General features: G+C 46.6%; 1 protein-coding gene across 2 annotated transcripts in view; it reads left to right on the forward strand.

Annotated features, from left to right (window-relative positions):
* Window positions 1-5,109, forward strand: part of MB21D2 (Mab-21 domain containing 2) — a 59,412-nt gene extending 54,303 nt beyond the window's left edge. For both annotated transcript variants that reach the window (XM_066193335.1, XM_066193336.1), the window contains exon 2: window positions 1,439-5,109. In XM_066193335.1, the coding sequence (XP_066049432.1) occupies window positions 1,439-2,703 (1,265 nt within the window). In that variant the 3' untranslated portion in view covers window positions 2,704-5,109. The remainder of the gene's footprint in view (window positions 1-1,438) is intronic.
* Window positions 5,110-20,313: the final 15,204 nt, after the last annotated feature.

The following is a 20,313-nucleotide window of genomic DNA, read 5'->3' on the forward strand; positions in this document are numbered from 1 at the left end:
CATTACCTCAGGAAAGACTGCAGTCACTGGGACTATGACAGGATGGGTGCTCAGACTGTAGTGCTGATCATTTGTGTTTCAGTAAAATACATTCCTAATGTGTCTGCCTGTGATTTCTGGGCTGACAGAGTGACTGGCAGCTTTCTGGCTCACTCTGTTATGCCTCTGGCTAGTTATTCCCACTGCTGTCTCTCTGGGACCGGCTTCCTTTTAATGGAAGTTGTCAATTTGACCATTCTTGATATAAACAAACTATTGCCTTTCAGAAGCAGGAGTCAGTAACGCCTGCCAGCAGAAACTAGTGCATTTGTAGTTGTAAAGGGTAAATATCTATCCCTTTCGCAGTACTTATAACAGCTTCAGCATCTCCATTCAGAACCACTGGCCTTTGTTCCCTCATGGCTGAGGTGTGGTGGCTGATTTGAGGCTGGGAAGCAACCAAAAACGTTGAACCACAAGAGGAACACCAGCAGTGAAACAGCCCAGAAAGCAGGAGCAGGCTGCAGAGCAGTTGAAGTGCAGAGCTCAATTTTAAGCCTAATTTGAACACTGAATGAGGTGCTATTATCTCAGCTTCTGTGTAGAGTCTCTTTACAGTCTGCTGTTCGTGTTCTATGGACACAGTATAGTGGGGTGTATGTATAGAATTCCTGGTGAAAAGCTGGCTTTGTACAACTGGTACGGGCACTGCAGGGTGAATGGCATGTCTGGTTTTGGTGCTGAAAATAAAAATCTGTCTTCATGTCTGTGTTCTGGGGAGCTGATCAGATATTTTATGTCACTGCAGCTTGAAGAGGCAGTTTCAGAGCTGGCTTCTCTAATTGCCTGATCATTTAACCTGCTCCATTCACCCATAAGAGAAGGATGCATTTCTTTTGTTCATGTTGCGTTATTCATCAGTAAATGTAAAGCAGATTGTAAAATCAGACCTGCTTGAACTAACATTTGTAGCTATTTATTCACTCATTAACTAACCAACTCCCTGATGCTGGTCCAGCTTTTTTCTACACCAAAGGGCAAATAAGAACAGCAAGTGAATTAATGCTCTCTTTTCTCTATGAAGTGTTAGTGAAACATTTGGATACCATGGAAATGAATGTCAATATGGTGAAAAACTGGTTTAGAAGGTATTTGAAAAGTTAGATTTAGTTCTGGAAGTAGGTTTGCTGGGTTTCACCAGAGGCTTCTGCTTTTTTCCATTGCTCGCAGTGTGATGTTCAGGATGGACTTCACACATTCCCAGGAATGCAGGGAAGGCCCTACCCTGGGTCAGGTGAGACCAAAGGTTGTCCGAGTGCTGGGCCCGATTTATATTTTTGCCACACCAAAAGTGATAGATACCTCTGCTTGCTTTTTTTTTAACCTGCTGGGCATGGGATGGATTTTAATCCTGGATCGGTTTGCCTTTTTTGAGGACTTCTCTTTCTGTCTTTTTCAGGCATGGTTCAGAAACTCGACCAGAAGCTGCCTGTAGCCAACGAGTACCTGCTGCTGTCAGGTGGCGTGCGGGAAGGTGTGGTGGACATCGACCTGGATGAGCTGAATGTTTATGCCCGGGGCACAGACTATGACATGGACTTCACCCTGCTGGTGCCTGCGCTGAAGCTGCACGACCGCAACCAGCCGGTGACACTGGACATGCGCCACTCGGCCCTGTGCCACTCCTGGCTCAGCCTGCGCCTCTTCGACGAAGGAACCATCAGCAAATGGAAGGACTGCTGCACAATCGTGGACCATATCAATGGGGCTACCAATTACTTCTTCTCCCCAACGAAAGTGGCAGACTGGTTCTATGAATCCATTAGCATTGTCCTCTCTGAGATCCAGAAAAAGCCCCAGCGAGGGATGCCGAAGGTGGAGAAGGTAGAAAAGAATGGGACTATCATATCCATTATTTTGGGAGTGGGCAGCAGCCGCATGCTGTATGACATTGTCCCTGTGGTGTCCTTCAAAGGCTGGCCAGCTGTGGCGCAGAGCTGGCTGATGGAGAACCACTTCTGGGATGGGAAGATCACGGAGGAGGAAGTCATAAGTGGGTTTTACTTAGTGCCTGCGTGTTCCTACAAGGGGAAGAAGGACAATGAATGGAGGCTGTCATTTGCCAGGAGTGAAGTGCAGCTGAAAAAGTGCATCTCCAGCAGCCTCATGCAAGCCTACCAGGCCTGCAAAGCCATCATCATCAAACTGCTGTCCCGCCCCAAAGCCATTAGTCCATATCACCTGCGGAGCATGATGCTGTGGGCTTGTGACAGGCTGCCAGCCAGCTACCTGGCCCAGGAGGATTACGCAGCCCATTTCCTCCTGGGTCTCATCGATGATCTCCAGCACTGCTTGGTCAACAAGATGTGCCCTAACTACTTCATCCCGCAGTGCAACATGCTGGAGCACCTGTCCGAAGACACCGTCATGCTCCACGCGCGGAAGCTGTCCTCGGTGCGCTCCGACCCTGCCGAGCACCTCCGGACTGCCATCGAGCACGTCAAGGCAGCCAACAGGCTCACCCTGGAGCTCCAGCGGCGGGGCAGCACCACCAGCATCCCCTCCCCGCAGTCAGATGGAGGGGACCCCAACCAGCCCGATGACCGATTAGCCAAAAAGTTGCAACAGCTAGTGACTGAGAACCCCGGGAAGTCCATCTCTGTCTTCATTAATCCGGATGATGTCACAAGGCCCCACTTCAGAATTGATGACAAATTTTTCTGAGCTTTCGTCAATGTTTCTTTGGATTTTAATTGGTTCTGTTTTTTAAAACTCTTGCAGTGCACTGTTTTTTTCATTTGGTTTTCCTTGATAACTTAGTCTGTTGGTTTCTACATATCCAGCATAGATTGGATCTGTTGAGAACAATCTGAATAAATTATAGATCCTGATTCTGCAGGACGGTGCAGATTTTGGAACAGTATATTACTACTTCATATGCTGCTTTGTTTTTTTTCACCCACCCTGCCCCACTGTCTGTGAGTAGTTTCTAAAGGAGGACATGCATTGTAAACATAAGCCACAGTGTAATGTAGGGCTTTTTTCCAAGCTTCCATAGTTTATGTACATTGTTGGGCCAGGAGAAGGACAATTCACCTTCTGTTCCTTCAGAAATTCACTTCTTTTTCCATGAGCTTCCATCACTCTAAAGAAATGAGGAGAAACTGGGTTGGAAAGCACTACCAGTAATTTGATGAGGCCAAATCTACTGGGCTGAGTCCCAGTTCATCTGTTCTTCACATTTCTGATACTAGGGGGGAAAGCTGACTTTAAAGATGATGATGCAGCTTTTTGGGGAAAGAGGTGTTTCTGTTTTGATCTACTTTTTGAATGTAATTGTTCATTAATTGGACCTTGTACAGTCCAGAGGGTTGTTTCTGCTGCTTTTCCATGCGGAATAAGGTTATGGAATGTTAGTTTTAGTGTGTGTAATTATTCAAAGCCTTATTTAAATTCTATTAAAGAACATACCATTTTAAATGTAATTGCACTAATGAAATCTCTGCCATTACCTCAGTCCCACTGTTTGTGTTTCTTTCATGAATAAGCATCTGTTATTAGGTCTCAATATTGCTGATTGCTTGAGACCCCTCAGGTCTCATGGTTTCAGGTGATTTCTTGATTGTCTTTTGTAAAAGACTTCCTTGTTAGCCCGGCTATGTGTGAGCAGTCAGAGTTTTGCATTGGCATATTTCTTTGGATGCGTATTGTGTGTTGCAGTGCATATTGCATTAATATGTATTGCATGTTGTTGAAACAGGTTTACCATTAGATAAGGATGTAATGCTAAAGCAGTGGTATGTGCAAAGTGAATCAGCCAGACCTTGAGCAAAGGAGCTACCTTGCTTCTCTAATGCATGTATTAGGCCTGATCCCTTATGGCAGTTACCATTCCCTGGACTCCTGAGAACTTTCTGACTTACCCTGGGATATGGGATATCTTACTCTGGTCTCATATTTGCAAAGAGTTGTGTTTGTATGTAAACTTGTGGTGCAACAGTAGCCTTGAAAAATGCATACACTTTTCTTCTGTGTGTAGGGTAAGATGTATGGTAACAAGGGTTAGTCTGAGCCAAAAATAATTCCAAGAGTTCAAGGACAGAGTGACTTATTGTGGCTGGCTGGCCAGTGACTGATATTTAGGCCTTAAATCAGCAATTTGGGCTTACTGATTATCCCAGAGATGCTGTTCTGATCCAAACTTGATGCATGTGTTCAAATGTGATTATTAGAGCAGGTTGAAGTATTTTTTAAATATTTGACAGACAAATGAGGTGCATATCTAGTAAATTCTAACTGATAAAAATTGTGTATGAAAAATGTGTCACTTTTTCAGCCCAGCCTTTGTGGTAAAGAAACCAGGCTGGTGGAGCAGCACACCAACAGCTTTGGCAACTGCTTTATTAGATGGCAAGGAGGTTTCAATACCTGATCTAGTGCCCAAGTCATGTCTTAAAACAAAACTTTAGCTCCTCCATTTCTTGGGCATAATTGAAAACTTCACCCCATTGCTATAGCCAAGATGTTCTCATTTACCTGAATTTACTGGTACACACTTACAAGAAGCTCTCAGAAGTTGCTGGCCTGATGGAGTGGACGAGGATTTAACCTTAAAGCACAATTGGCTCTTGATCATGAGCCCTGGTGCAGCTGCAGTTTGGTCTGGGGAAGGACATGGATTGACTTCAGCAGAAGCAGAACAGGGTCCTACCCGTGTGGCTATTGCCAAAGATGAGTCTCCATATAAACCTGTGTTTATAACCTGCTTGGGAGAGGCAGGAGAAACAATGGGGAATCCTCTCCAAAAGTGCTTGGAAAATGCAGATTTGTTGAAATGGTTTCTTCCCCAGCCTGTGGGACTTCTGTTTGTTGAAAGAAGAGTCTGGGCTGCAGGATGAAGTTTCCCATCACCACATGTGAAATCTGCTCAGCACAAAGCAGCAGTAGCCTAGCAGGCAGAGTACTCTCCCAGGAGTCCCATTGTCTGTGCCACTGCTCCTGAGATATGCAGAAACACAGCCTTCCTCATGCCAGTTCAACGTCCTGGTGACCAGCAGTTTGACTAGCCCATGTCAAGCTCTGGTGTGTGCTCCTTTTTTTGGTTTTAATTAAAAAACATTTTGAAAAGTATCCACCTTGTTCTTCCTGCATTCTGTGTGTTGGGTTTTTTTTGGTTTTTGTTTTTTATTCTGGGGGAATGGAGGGTTGACATTTTACTGGACCGAAAAGCAGTTTTCCAGGTAGGTTTGTGAGAATGTTATGTCCTCTACCTGGATCATCTGTCTTCCAGGGAGACAGAAACCTAATCTGCAGTAGGTTTGTATCTGTCTAGTATTTGCTCCTCTCCATGTACTATAGTTAATGAAGCAGGCTGCCAGCTCAGAGAGGTGATAAGTGTTTTGTGTATCAGAGCACACAAAAGACTATTTTCTTCCTTTTCTATTGTCCCCTCTTGTCTTTGAGTATATGCTGGCACAGACTTATGAAGTGCAGAGGTCTCTACATGGGATTTCAAAGTAGTCAGTGGGTTTAGATACCAATGACATTTTACTCTTTACTTCTCTCTGCAAGTTTCAAGGAAACCATGGTGCTTTTCCTATTAGGGGGTTCTTGAAAGTCATTCACACAAGCATTTTAGAGCACTCAGCCTCATGGGGTTAGAGACTTGGCCAGTCTGAGAAACACTGGAATAAGAGGGAACTAGCTTTAAACTAGCAGTGTAGGCATCTTCCCTGCTGATGTCAAGAAGAGACGAGTCACTGTTGTGAGCCAGTGTCTCCACAGGAGCTTCAGTTCTGCACCCACTGATATGGCAGATAAGATTTTTTTTTTTCTTTTCGTTTTGCCCATTAGCCACCTTTCTGCTGGCTTCTCCCTGTCCTGAGTGATGTTGCAAAAGGACTGTGACAGTTTGGGAGGGGCTGGTGGCATGTAAGATGAATCCTTTGTGAGTTACTGACTCCTACAGGGTTAGAAGGGAGGGAGTACCAGCCAAGGGGGTCTGGCTTTGAGGCATCAGAAAGGTGGGGAGAAAGGAAAAGTGCCCTTCGAGAGGCTCCATTTCCACTTCCACCTCCCAGTGCGATCGTCCTTGGGCATCCTGGCTCTGGTCCTACTCTTGGAAAATGCTTTTGCCTTTGCTCTTTCCATAGGGTTTCTCACCAGTATGACATTTGGAGAAGCAGCTAATTTGACTGGTTCCAGTTGTAAGTTCTGGGAGATGCTGAAAGAGCTGTCACTTCTTCAGAGGGGCACCTGAGCTGCTGCAGAGGTGACAGAACCACCAGCTAATGGGGTTACCCTCTGTGCTATGTTGGGAAAGTTCATTTTAAGGTAGAAGGGAACAAGAGACCAAGAGCTTTGCATAAGCCTGCAGTCTCTGCTCCTTCAGGCATGCTATGTGAAACTTCAATCACTCTTGTCTGGCTGTGATAAATTGGTTTCTGCACATATTGCAATACTTTAGCCCAGAGAAGTGTTGGTGCTCTAACCAGAAAACTACATCTGGGCATCAGAGTCACTCTTTGCAGCAAAATACCAGCAGGACTTCAGCCATGCACTGCCCAAATTAGAAGCCAGTCCTCAAAGGCCTCTGAAAGAGCTGGTTTTTAGTAGTCTGTCTTCTCTGTTGTGACAAATAGCACTAATTTTGATCGAGATTCTTGGATTTTCCCTGATTGCCTTGTTCCAGTGGAGAGCAACCTTCTTTTGGCAGCTGTAGTGGTTCTGGGCTGGACACCTGAGCTCTTTGCCCTTCCACTGCTTGGTCTCCTCATGGAGGGTTGTGAGACAGGCTTGTGTCTGCTAAAAATTGACTGAAACAGGCACTGAAAGGTGGCAGTCACAATAAATTCTATTGGGAGACTTGAAAATATGTTTAAAACAAAGCATGTGTCATTTGCTGAATAAAAGCTGATGGTGGTCAGATCAGAAGTAAGCAGACAGTTATCATATTTTATTAACCCATGCATGATACAAGTAGCCATGCACAATGCAAGTAACTGTGTCAGAGGGTAAGGAAGATAGACTTTGCTGATGATTATTTCTCATGAAAATAATTTTAGAAGGTGTGCATAGTCAGTGCCTAGAATTGCTTGAAAACATCCATCTGTCCCTTTTTGTGGGTTCAGCGCTGGATGCATTTTGCCACTTTGTCTTGTACTAAAGTGAGTGTGTTCGAAAGGTCGCTAGGCAGCTGAGTGTAATAACATTCACATTCTCCTGCATTGCTCAGTGATTAGAAGTATTCAGCATGCAAATAGCTTGTTCAACTTCAGCAAGTTCATCATCTCCCTCCTGCCAGCCTTGCTTGGGGTGAGCTAATGGACTTTTAACATTATACAGCTTAGAGAGTACTGTCTCTAATAGCTCCTGATTAAGCTCTCCAGAAAGGCAAATAACCATCATGGGGCAAAGGCTAAACCGGGGGGGGGGGAGAAAAAGAACACTCTGGCCAAGGGACTCTTGCTGACATGTTTTGGGTTTAGGGACATTCAGCATTATATTTAGCACATTTTGGTTTTCGAGAACTGTCAAGTGAATCCAAATTTATTTCCTCTGAATGCTTTTAGAATAGTGATAAAATAGCCCTCACTCCCTTCTCCTCCCCTTTTACCATTTATAATCTATTATTTTAGGACTGCGCTGAGGAACTATTGTGTTTTCCTATTATCATTGTCCCTGGCTGAGCATTGTGCTTCCAAGCTGAATGTAGGCTTTGGGGGGTTATTTTTATCTAACTGGCCTTCTGTGGTAGAGGAACACACTCTCATTCAGTCTCCAGACAGCCGGATTCACCAGGCAGAGATGTGGGTGCATACTGGGGGCATCAGGCTCTCTTCAGACTGACTCAGCCCTGTCTTTCCTACAGTTTTTGTGTGTTAGGAATATCAGTATGAAAGACACGACTGAGGTCTTGCTAAGCACACAGAAGAAGACATGGTACGTGATTCTGAAGTCAAGGAAGCTCCAGTGCAAAGTGAAAATTGAGCCCAAGAAGTCACTTTTCTCCCTGGTTCTCAACCCCTCTGACTCCTTTGTTAGCTTTATTTTGGGGAGGTGGAGAGAGATGAGCTGCTTTCGTCCACTTCAGCAGGTACAAATCATAGCTTTGGCCTAGGACGTTAGGCACTTCACTCATTAATGGCTTTGTCTCCAGGGCTCCTATTGCTTATGCCCTACCATGACATTGACAGGATGGGAGAGGGTTTTATGATTTGTTCAGCACTGTGCAAAGAAAGGAATGGGTGTTTTTCATGAAGGGCTGGTGACCTATTGTGTCCTTCTCCTGCCTCCTGCGTGCCAAGGCTTACGCACACAGTATATTAATTGCCACTTTTGCGGGCTGCAGCTGATCACAGAATGAATGCCAAAGTGCTTCTGTGCAAACCAGTCTTCAACCTTCAGCATCCCTTGCAGGGTAAGTCTGCTCCTGACTGAAGTCTGTGCTCTCAGAACAGACTTTGGTTGTGTTTGAAGGGTACAGGCTGGGTCTGTGTACACCAATGATGGCAGGCCAGGCTCCCTACAGCTGACACAGGAAGAGATAACTCCACTTGTCTGATCTGGAAGACCACAGAGAAGAAAAACCATTCCTGCAGGGAGGCCACTGCAAAGTCTAACCTTTCCAGCACCATGACTTGTGCAGTGACCAGGAGCAGTCTCCATGACTTGTGCCACCATAGAGGCATCCTTGTGTCTCAGAGCTTTTGTGTGTTGTGTAGCAGCCACAGCTGCTCTTCTGCCTTCTGCCACCATGAGGGATGGACACCAGAACTGTCTCTGGTGGTTTTGATCTTTAGGTTCCAGAGCTCATCCGGTCCACCTCCAGACCCACACTTTTTAACATCATATAACAGGCAAAAGAGCTGTAATGAAAAAAATCAAAGCTGCAACCTTCATTTAGCTTCTCTAAGAGGTGTCCTCTATTTGCTAATGGTTCTGGCTGATCTTGCTTGAGGTGCATTCATTAGATTATTTTGTTAATCAGTGATGGCAAAACTGGGATTGGCAAGTGTTGTACTTAACCCCTGAACTGCTGTGGGCACACATAGATGTTATCTTGTGGAATATGAGCTGGTTACACTAACATCATCTCTGCTACTGATTAAAATGGATGGAACAATGGTGGGAAGTCATTACAGAAGGTGTCTAGAAAAGAGTACAAAGCCTACCTACCAGTTAAAGGAGATTCTAGAAATGGAACTCAGTTGTTCTGAGTCCCACCAGCCCATTGTGACTTAGTCCACCAAGGCCTATGTTACCAGGTCAGCAGCACAAAACCAGTTCCTCAGTTGTTCTTTCCCCAAGGCATGACTCTTCTCACATCAAAACCCACTGAAGGCAGAATGTGAAACCCAGTGCAGCAGGAGGTATGGAAAGAAATATGTCTTAACTGTTTCCTGTGGTCTGTTTTGTCACTGCACCCAGCCTGCCCCATTCCCGTCTCCATCTTTAAATAAACTCTTCAGAGGTGGTCTGCTATGCAGTAATTAACTCAAATGAAACGTAATGAAATACTGCTGAATGGAGCTGCAGTAATGCCTTGTCATATTTTTTTATAATCACCTGGTGTAACTTCATCGTCTGTGTCATCTGTCTCTCCAGCTTACTCGTGGAGCAGCACACACTGTGGAGACTGGGCAGAAAAGGAAGAGAAATGCAAGTTCATGTGAGTTTGAGTAAATAATTCAGAGGAACTGGTTGTTGTTCTGAAACACAGAGTTGCCCAAGCTGCCAGCGCATTCTGATCCAGCACGCACAGAAATCACGCACTCCCAAGGAATAGCCAAATATGGAGGAAACTGAGCAAACCCTCCAGCCTGTTACCTTCCAGCTCACTGAGCAGGTGGAAACTCAGCAGCATGGCTGTGTGGGGGGGTGGAGGGAGGCTGCAGGGTGTGGGAGCAGTCCTTGTACGCTGGCACCTGTGATTGCAGTACTGTGCTTCATTGTGAATCTGATTGAATACAGTTAGTGCTTCAGTTTGAAAGCTATTTCTGAATAATAGCTCAAGAGTAAAAGGGTGGGAAAAAAACCCCAAAACACCTAAGAAGAAGTACATTGTGCACAACCCTTCCACAGAGCAGAGGCAAGAGTGAAAAGGAGCTTCACATGATCAGTTTTAATATTGTGGTAGGCTTAGATTTCCTGCCCAGGTGCCACCTCACAAGGAACCTTACTTTGTTGTGCTCTGCTTGGAAGGGGTTTTGCTCAGGCAACACAGCTGTGATAATTTTGGAAAGATGCAGATTTGAAGACAAACACAAACCCATGTGTGACTGCTCCACTGAGCACCAAGTACGGCTGTGGTTTGTGTGCGGCTGCATATTGAACTCTTAGTCTTCCAACTTCTTGCTGTATCAGTGTCTTGAAAATTTTCCTGAGCAGTGAAGTGTTTCTTACCTTGATAATTTTGTCTCAAATTAAAAAGAAGTCAGTGCAGTGCAACAGTGCGAGGATGAAGCATGTTCAGTAACTCCCATACAATGTGGCAGGAGATCTGCATGATGTTTGCAGCCGAGGTCCTGCCTGGCTTTCCTTTCCTGCCCCTCCATTCCTTCACACCCAGGCACAGGCAGGACAGGTCTTAGGTGTGGTCTGGAGGTGTTGGGGACAGCTAGAGCCATCCCTCCCTGTGATGGGCTCTGGGTTCAGCCCAGAAGAGCAGTCAGTAGGTTGGGGGTGTTGTGTCTCTGTGGCTCACAGCTGTCCCAGATCCTGTTGACTGCTCACCTCTCCTTTCAGCCATGAATAACTGCAGCTGTGCAGCTGCACCTCCCTTGGTGAATGGAATGTATCTTGGCACAAAGCTGAGGGGTTATGAACTGCCATGGTTTATGACTGGGGGAGGGATTTATTTCTCACAATGAACAGAGTTAATGTGACTATTTGTACAAACAGATCTGAGGTCTAAGGGAGCAGTGAGGTATTTAGACATCTGAGTCACAACCCTCCAGCACTGCTGGTGCTTGTGGGCACAGACCTGGTCCCTCAAAGACTTGTTTAATGCCACTGTCATAAAATAACTCACCCCAGGGGCTGCCTGGGCCCAGTGTAGCCACATGTACTCCTCTGACCTGACTGGAAAAGGTCCTTAAGATCCAAATGCCATTTCTCCTTCAATAGTTACCACTCTCTGAGCACTTCCCTCAACAAGCCAAGGGCCACTGGCAGCCAGGAGGGGATGGGCTGTGTCTGCCTCCCCTCCCAGCCCTCTGTGCTGGAGACAACACCTGGGTCTTTTCCTGGGGACACTGAGCACCTGAAGAGCACAGCCGCACAGGGGACCAGTCCAGCTCTCCCAGGCAAGGCAGCCCTATACTGACCTGCTCTCTCATTCCAAGGCATTAATGAGACCACAAGCAGCTCCCATTTCTGGGAAGATATCTGCTGTTGTCAATTTGTCCACATTTGCCAGCCTGAATTCAAAGGATGAAGAGTGGAGCATGAGGACAGAATAGCAACATGAATTAATGAATGTGTTTGTAAAATAATCTCCTGTATGCATAACTCACTTTTAGTATCTGATTTTCAGTCTAGTCACAGAGAGGCTATGTTGGTTTGCACTTCAGCAACCCCTGAAATTCCTTTGCAGTCAGTTAGAGACAGGACTTTCTGTTAAATATATATAGCACTTCTCCAGGTTCATTCAAAGAGAGTGATAATATATCATTGCTCCCAGTAGGGACATAGCTGCCTCATAGCTTATGTCTGCTGTCAGACATTAAAGCTGGGCTTGAATGGTGCAAATCGATAGCGCAAATGCAGCAGCTGAAACTGTTAAGTGCAGCTTTAATGTTCCTTATGCAAACCCAGCCTCTCACTAGAGAGCACACCTGCTCAAACAAGCGAAGAAACACGAGTCCTCTATTTCCTAAATAATTCCCGATATTTCCCCTATTTTTTGTGGTTTGTGTATCTTATGGGGGAAAAAAAAGAGAGTTTCTGAATCTGGAGAGGGTGGTAGCAGCCAAAATTAAGAAAAGAGCACCTCTTTATTTGGGACAAATGTCTGTTGCTCACACATTCGAGGACAGATGAGCTATCCTGGGCTATCTCCAAGCCTCTCAGGACACTGTTTACTGGGTTCTGCCCCCTCATCTGCTTAGTGCATTCTAGTTCCTATCTTGATTCTGACTAAAGCAGGTACATGTCCCCGAATCACCTCTGGGCAGAACTAGCGCATGGCTGTTACATCCTCCTGTGTAGTTCCTAAGCCCTGCCATGCTGCACCTAGCATTGCCAGCCACTAACCATCCCCTCAGCCTGGAGCTGGACCTGACTGCTCATGGAGCCAAGAACCTGCTGCTCACATCAGCATGAGCTGGATGTGATCATATCACTCGAGCTGCATGTCCTCAGGAGTGCCCGTGGCTGGATCTGGAATGTGCTCATGCTGAAAACCAATTCATCTTCTTTTAACACACAGGTGACATTTGGAGGGAGACCACTGTTATGACAGGCAGGCCCTGAGGGTCTGGGATCACCATCTTATTCCATCTGTAAGATGGAGCAATTGAAGTACTGACCTCCTTCTCCCTCTGTCACACACAGAAAAGTGGATTAGAAGGAGAAACAACAATCCCTTAGTTTTCTTATTTCCTTCTGCAGGGCAGCCCTGACCTTCAGTGGCACACCTGGCCGTGCCTGAGAAGTTTCACCCTTCCCACCCTAGAGCTGGTCCCAGCACAGGGCAGGGATTGCTCAGCAAGGCTGGGCATAGCAGCAGCCCAGGCAAGGGGCATTAGCAAGTTATTAAGAAGAAAAGAGGGGCATAAGGAAGGCCCTGTGGGGGGATGTTTCTGTGCTGTGAAAGTGACTGGGGGCTGCAGTTAGAGGAAGGTCGGTGATGGAGGGGAAGTAAGTGAGTTTTTATGTAGTACTGGTGTACACTGTGCACGGTGTAAAAAGCAGCTCTGTGTCCCGAGTCTGGCCCCTGAGCTTCAGGCAGACCCTGTGGTCATAAAGGGGATATAGATCTTGAGCTGTGAAATGGTGGAAAAGGTGAACTCTCATTTTGGTGGAAGTATGTACTTGCCTTTCTTACTTCTCCATTTCCTCTTATCTGGCGATTACAGCAAAGCTGTGAGCAACCTTGTGAGCTGAGTGAGATGAAAGGCCAGGTTTGCTTGTGTATGCCAGGAGCTGGGGTGCCTAGAGAGCCTGAGGCAATGTTCTGGGAATTTGAAGCAGTAACTGTCCTGCTGCCTGCCCTTTCCCTAGGAAAGGATAAAGGAAACAGAACAAGAAGTTTGTGTGACTGCCTTCTAGATGTGCTCTCTGGAGAAGTCTGGCTTGAGGAGAGCTGAGCAGGAGGGTGTTGTTTGATCTTGAAGGCAAGAAGCCTTGGAAATCCTGCCGGGCTTGAGTTGCCTGAAGCTGTTGGTTCCCTATGTGGTTACACAGCTCAGCCTGCAGACTTCCCTGTGTGTGGGAATTGTGTGGTTGGACTGGAAAGAAAGAACATATCCTGGCACACAGTCAGCTTTGTTTGCTGCTGTCACTAGTAAGTTGGACATGGGGAGGTACTTGTAAGTGGTTGTAAATCCTTGTGAGGTGTCATGGAGAGAAGGTGAAGTGTCCCCTTGGCTTATGTTTCAAATTGCTGTGAAGGTACATTCTTTGTGTGAGTTGAGGGAGCCTGCAAAGTGTTGTGGTCCATGTGATTTGCATTTGTGCTGCAGGGGCTCATTCAGTGCAGTTTGGGTGTAGGTGTGTCTGTGAGCCCTGTTTCAGATTGGGGTGAGGGGCTGTTTGCCTTGCAGGGTGCCTGCTGTGAAGCCTAGAGTTTGCCCTAAGATCTCCTGATCAAGTAAATTCAGTACCTTGGTTATTTCCTTACTTGAGGAGTATGTTGCCTGCAGGTTGACTTTGGATTACTCCTGCCTGAAATGCTTGCAGGAATGACTGCACTGAGCCAAGCAACGTGAGAGCTCTCAGCAGAGTACAGGTGTACTTTTTAATTGTAATGCATAAGTGTCCCAGGCTGTATTATCATAGCCCTTACCCCTTGATGTCTTCAGATTTTTAAATGCAGAAACTCTGCAATGCAGCCTGATTTTGGCTTATTGTATTTTAAAGGCTGTAATTCCTTACTGTGCTAGACTACCTAATTTCTCTACCTTTCTTAAAGAAAGAAAAGAATGGCTTGGGAAAGCAAAGTCCTGTTCTGTAGAAATGCTGTTTAGACCACAATTCCTATCCCATTGTTCCAGCTCTCCTTGCCTGTGAGCATAGCTAAGGAGTCTGGTTATATTGTCTATCTCAGCTGATTCTAGACATGGAGATGAGAGCAGCTGCTGTCTCATTTCTTACTGAAACCATCATGTGACTTATCTTGAGGGTGTGGAGCCAAGGGAAAGCTTCCCTATGGGTGACTTGTTAAGATGCAAAAAAACTCCAAAGAAACAAATCCACCAAGTGCTTGAGAGGCTCATTCTGTTTGCCCTGAAGTAAGAATTTCAGGCAGGTCTCTCAGCCAGGTGGTAGGTTCGCTGTTGTTGCTCTCTGCATAGCCTGAGTGGAAATGGGCAGAAGTCAGAGTTCTCAATTTCAGAATTTTAATAATCGAGTATGAAAAGAAAAGCCACCACCTTCTTTTGCCTCTGCTCTCCTTCCTATATGGTTCTGACAACTGCCTTTTCCTACTATTTTCCATTACAAGTGGTATAATGGGAGTTTCTCTTTTCTGTATTCCAACCTCTGGCGGAATGTGAACACTGAATGGGAAGGGTGTTTCTTCATCTACTTTTGTTTTACCTGGTGGGTATAAGTGCATGATGAACATTCTCACCATAAATGTGCTCCCTTCTGAGTGTCTGACTCAGCCAGTTGCTGTTCCTGTTTCCTATCCTTGATGCTTAGTGAATGAGGGCTGTTGATTTCTGTGAGATGAGCTAAATCAGCAGTGATGCTTTAGATCTTGTGCATTTTTGTAATTGCTGTAGGGTGTGGTTATCCTGGGTAAAAAGTCTTCATCCCTTATGGGAGATAAGGTTGTTTCATGCAGCCATTTTTATTCTTGAAATGATAGTATCCTTTTACCTTTGAGATTTTTAACAATGCAGGGAGATAGTATTGCGTGACCTTGCTTTTGGCAGAGAGTATGAACTGAAGGCAGCTAGCAATGTTTTCATTTGTTCTCAGCTCAACTTCTTCCTTCCCAGTCCTCTTTTTCCTATTTGCCCTTGTAATTGGAGATAGGATGGATGCACACAGTTACGCAGCATCAGAAATGTAATCTAGACATCTCTTCCATGAAGCATGTTTCTAATGTGCCCTTCAAACACAAGTCAGATGTCTACAGTCTATTTTCTGTGAGCTGCTTGGAAAAAATCTGAGCTGCAACTATTGAGGGAGACATGTTTGAGGGACACCTGGAGGTGTCTGATGTTCTCACAAAAACAGCACAATACTTCACTGAAAAGCAGCTTTGCTCAAGGACAGCTTTATCCTCTTCCTAAAAGGAGATCAAACTCTTCATAGGAGGGCAGGCAGGGGCCACTAGGGACTTTGATAAGGTGATGAAAGCTTCTAAGTGTTTCATTTTTTGAGCAGAACAGGAGTTCAGACTGTGCAGATCATCAGAAGAGATTTTAAAATACCCTCTCATGCTGTCTGTGAACAATGGAGGACTAGGTGAAAGATCAGGTTCAGTTTCTGTCTTTGTGCCCTGTCCAGGCCATTTTGTTACTGAACAAAAACCCTGCTTTCTGTGCAATGAGAGCTAAGCAAGTTCAGATTCCCAAAGCTGGATCTTTTTTTTCAGAACATCACTGAGGCCCTACCTTCTGTTCCAGAATGAGAAACTTGTAGAACCATGGGGAGGAAAGTCTTGGCTGAGGGGAAGCCAGACTGGGAGTGAGCAATTACATGCAGGTGATAAGCAAGAAATTTTGACAATTGTGATATTGAAATCCTTCAAGTATAAGACAATTCTTATTTTCAGAACTTGTCCCTATCCTCAGGATGTCACTCTTGGGAGGTTTCATGGCTGCCTATAAGCACATATATTATTTGGCAAGGCTCAGACCAAAGAAATGGAAAGCCTGGAGGAGGGTCAAGGGAGGCATCCAGACCAGAAAAAGCTATTTGGACAATGTCATTGCTTTGAGACAGATAAAGCTGCATGTAGCTGCTCCTAACAGATGGGTTGAGAACTTGAGGCTTTATTAAAAACCCAAAGGTGTAGATTCTGAAGCCTGTAAATACACAGTGTTCTGAAGCCTGTAAATACATGTGTTGTTCAGATAAGTGATTTCTCTGAAATCCTGGTTGTGCTGGTTCTGGGAGTTTTTGGGAACACAGTTTGCAGTTACACAAACACTACCACATTTGACTGAAATTGTGGTTATGTTCCTTGGCTTTCCCCTCTGCACAAGTCTCTAGGGTGTTTGAATCCTTTAAGTGGTGAAAATGAGATGTAATGCTCTGGAATGCCCTGGCTGGGTGGTCAGTGAAATCCTGTGTCGTGAGGCCCAGTAATGCTGGGTTATCCAGATTAGACACTGCATCTGATTATCCTGCTGATAATCCTACCCTCAGTAATTTAATCAGGATGGGGATTGCAAGGCCAGGATCAGGCAGAAATAATGGGTGACTGCCCCCTCATGCATCTGTAGCACTTGGAATTCCTTGTTTGTAGCAATATCTCTAATGCATTTAAATAAATAAACATGTGTGGTTGTGCTCTGTTGTCACTGGCATTGCAATGGGAGTCTCCTGGTGTTTCTCGGAGTTTGTGAGAAGTTGGTTATCAAGTAGTTTGGGGCCTACAGAGATCTGTGCATTTGCTTTCTTGGAATTCTCACAAAGTGCACGTGTGAGGGAGCTGTTATGTGATGCCAACTTAAACGAATTGGGATGGTAAAGGGAATGATCCAGTCCAGTAAGAGGAACCGATGGTTTCAGCTTGCCTACTCCTTTCTCCTTGCCTACTGCTACAGGAGAGCTGGGTGAAATGATCCATGTCCTGATCCCATCTCTGGCAAAGGCTCTCCCATGGTGGGTTGGAAAAGAAGCTGCCTGGGCATGTGTTGGTAGTAGTGCCTAAAAGGGGGGCTGTGTGCTTATTACTGGGCCAAAATTTGGGCCAAAAGGCAGGCATTTAGGTTCCTGACACCTGGAGCACCAGGTCCTGTAGAGGAACTGGTACCCAGTTTATTTAGCTCCCCCAACCAGAAATGAATTATTGTGAGAGCCACCTATACATGTGCACATGGGAATAAGAACTTCTAAATGGAAAATAAACAGGCAACTTTCTCCATGTACTGAATGAACTTGGCTGTAGTAGCTAAGCAGATTCTTACTCAGGGATAACTGCACCTTAGGATTTGGGATAATGCGTGTGCTTGGAGCAGCTCTGTGCCTAGCTGAGTGTCACAATCGACACTGGGCTTTTACCACGGTGCCTATATGTGATTTATCGGAAAGGTATTTGAGGAATGCCAATATGCATTTACAGCACTCGGATACGTATCAGCCCTGTACCCCGTGCAGCCCCGCGGCTATCGAGGGCTGTTGAGGCGAGGCTGGTGCTCACCGGGGCGGAGCTGCCGCCGGGCCCGGGAATTCCCGATCCCGCCGGGAGAGGGCGGCGGCGCGTGCAGCCTCGGGAGCCCGCGGGCGCTGCGGGCTCCCCTTCCCCCGGGCCGGGCCGGGGCTCTGCGGGCTCCCCTCCATCGGGCCGGGCCGGGCCGCTGCGGGCTCCCCTTCCCCCGGGCCGGGCCGGGCCGGGCCAGGGCGCTGCGGGCTCCCCTCCCTCGGGCCGGGCCGGGGCGCTGCGGGCTCCCCTCCATCGGGCCGGGCCGGGCCGGGCCGGGGCGCTGCGGGCTCCCCTCCATCGGGCCGGGCCGGGCCGGGCCGGGGCGCTGCGGGCTCCCCTCCCTCGGGCCGCGCCGGGCCACTCCAGGCTCCCGCCCCGGGCCGAGGCGCGGCGGGGCAGCCGCGGTACTAGAGCGCTCCGCTGTGCCTGGCGGCTCAGGAGGCTCTGCAGCGGTGGAAAACGCAGGGGGAGGAGGAGTAGGGGGAAAAATACCAAAAAACAAACGAAAAACCCAAAGAGACAAAACCAGGAGAGAATGGGTGCTGCGGGAAGGGGAGGAATAGCAGGTGGCGGCGGGCAGGGAGATGAGCTTTCCCTTCATGTGGCAAACGTGGCTCGTGTCTTTGTGCAGATGCCAGAATTGCAGTGCTTCGTGCACGTAGGAGGGCTGCAGCCGGGGAACGGGGGAGACTGCTTGGCTGGAGCTCGCAGCCTGGGATCTGCCTCGGGAAGGAGCCTGCACGCACTGGCCCCGGGAGTTTCAGTTCAGCGTCACTCCCACCCGGGGCTGGCGCCTTTGAGTGGAGCTCTGACCCCTGCACTGACGATGTTATTTTGTTGCTGACATAGTCATGATGTGGGAAATCAGGATCAAGCATGGTTTCCAGCAAATGCTTTTAGTTTGGAACCCTTTGACGGTGCTTTCTTGATGCTGACAGGAAAACATCTTCTCCAGGAAAACAATTCCATTGCTCTTCTGCTTTTACCAGTTGCTGGCTTTTTTTTTTTTTTTTTTTTCCTCCGCCCTCCATTTGGCTGCACATTGCATCTTCTTGTTTCCTTGCTGTCGGTCCTCTTGTTTGCTGCAGCTGATCTCCTCTCATCCTGAATCCCTTGTCTTCTTCACTGTCGTGTGGCACTTGTTGGTTCCCAGGAGTGAGAGTTCCTTGTTCACTCTAATCTGGGCTTCTACTGCTGTTACTTGCAGGGTCTCAAACCATATTGCCATGCTGAGTGTGCTAAACTTTTTCAGTTTTGCCACCTTGCTGACTAAATAGCTTTTCTTTAACTTTCTTCTTGGCGTGGGATTCAGTCACAACTGGCTTCCTGCCACCTTGAGTCAGTTCAAACCGGCCTCCTCTGCCTTCATTTATTTTTCTGACCAAAATCTTTTCTACTTCTACATTTAAAAAGAAATGCAAGATGATATGCTCTTCTTTCTTGTCCTTGTCTCTTGGATGTGAGCACCAGCACCTTCTCCCATCTTCCAGACTCCTTATATCTATTCCTATCCATGCTGTTATTCTTTCCCTTCAGCCCACCCTCTCTTCTGGCAGCTTTTCCTTAAAAAAACAAACTTGCTATTCAACCCCCCACATGTTTCTCTAAATACTGCACCTTGACTTGCAAAATGCCTTCATCAGCCAGCCCTTCTTTCCTCTCATGTCCTTACTCTTATCACTTGGGATGTTACTCCTCTGTTCTTCCTTTCCCTTCCTAGACTGTTATCTACACAAAGTTCCTTGGAGGATGCTGTTTTTCCCTTTGGCCTTTTCCAATCTAAATTTGTTCAAGTGTCCTATATCACTCTGTCCTTGGGCTCTTTCTCTCCTCCCTTTACATCGTATTTGACTGATCTAATCCAAGCAGTAAATTGCCTTTGTGGTTGCTTTGTCCCCTCTCCTTAGTCTGAGAACAGGAGGAGAGAGGAAGATGTGGAAGGTCTCTGTGCAGATCCAGGTATTTGCTTCAATCAGAGCTTTTCAGTGTCCCCCTCACCTGCAGTTCATTTCTGCTTTTCCAGTGACAACTGGCATTGCTGTAAGGCCCTCAATGTGCATGTTAACTTGAAAATGGCACTGGATTCTCAGGTCACAGCTATTTTAATGCATATTTCTCCCACACCACAGAAACCTTCACTAGCACCTTTTTCTCTTACTAACACAGTTTTTCCTTCTTGGTGAGAGTGGTCCCAGGCTTCTTTGTCTCTGCTGAGTGTTGATTTCAAGGTAATCCCTTCCCTAGCCCAGAAGAAATATCTCTTGGAGTTGATGTTCTACAAACCTGACCCCTAATGCAGCAAATACTGTAAACATGCCCAAGGGATTGCTGTTTTCTTTTTCTCACCATTCAGTATCTGTGCAGCTGGTCCTCTGACAAGAGAGGAATGTCCTCTTAGCACTGTTTGCTGAAGCTGCTGCTGGGTTCTGATATTTAAGTTTTAAAGGGTAACCCCTTTGACTAAGAAACAGAAATACACTTTTTCCTCATCAGTCAGCTAAGAAATGCTGGGCAGAAAAGGCTAATTTTATGTGCAGTAGAAAATGAGATTCTGGGAAAGGGCAATTGTGATTCCATTCTGACCCTCCTGGAACCAAAGAATATCAGCTTTGGGCATGGCTGGGATGGACAGTGGGAGGAACTGTGCTCCTGGGCAGCCTGACTTAGCTGTTATGGCTGGCTCTGGTCTGCATGGCAGGTGTGTGTTTTAGAACTGACAGCTAAAAATCTGCTATTCCAGGGCTTGTGGGCCACAGCAGGATCTTCAGAGGGAAGGGTGGAAGATGGGC

The sequence above is a fragment of the Chamaea fasciata genome, unplaced genomic scaffold (genome assembly GCF_029207755.1).
Source record: "Chamaea fasciata isolate MVZ Bird 193981 ecotype frontalis unplaced genomic scaffold, bChaFas1.0.hap1 SCAF_11, whole genome shotgun sequence".
NCBI classification, from domain to species: domain Eukaryota; kingdom Metazoa; phylum Chordata; class Aves; order Passeriformes; family Sylviidae; genus Chamaea; species Chamaea fasciata.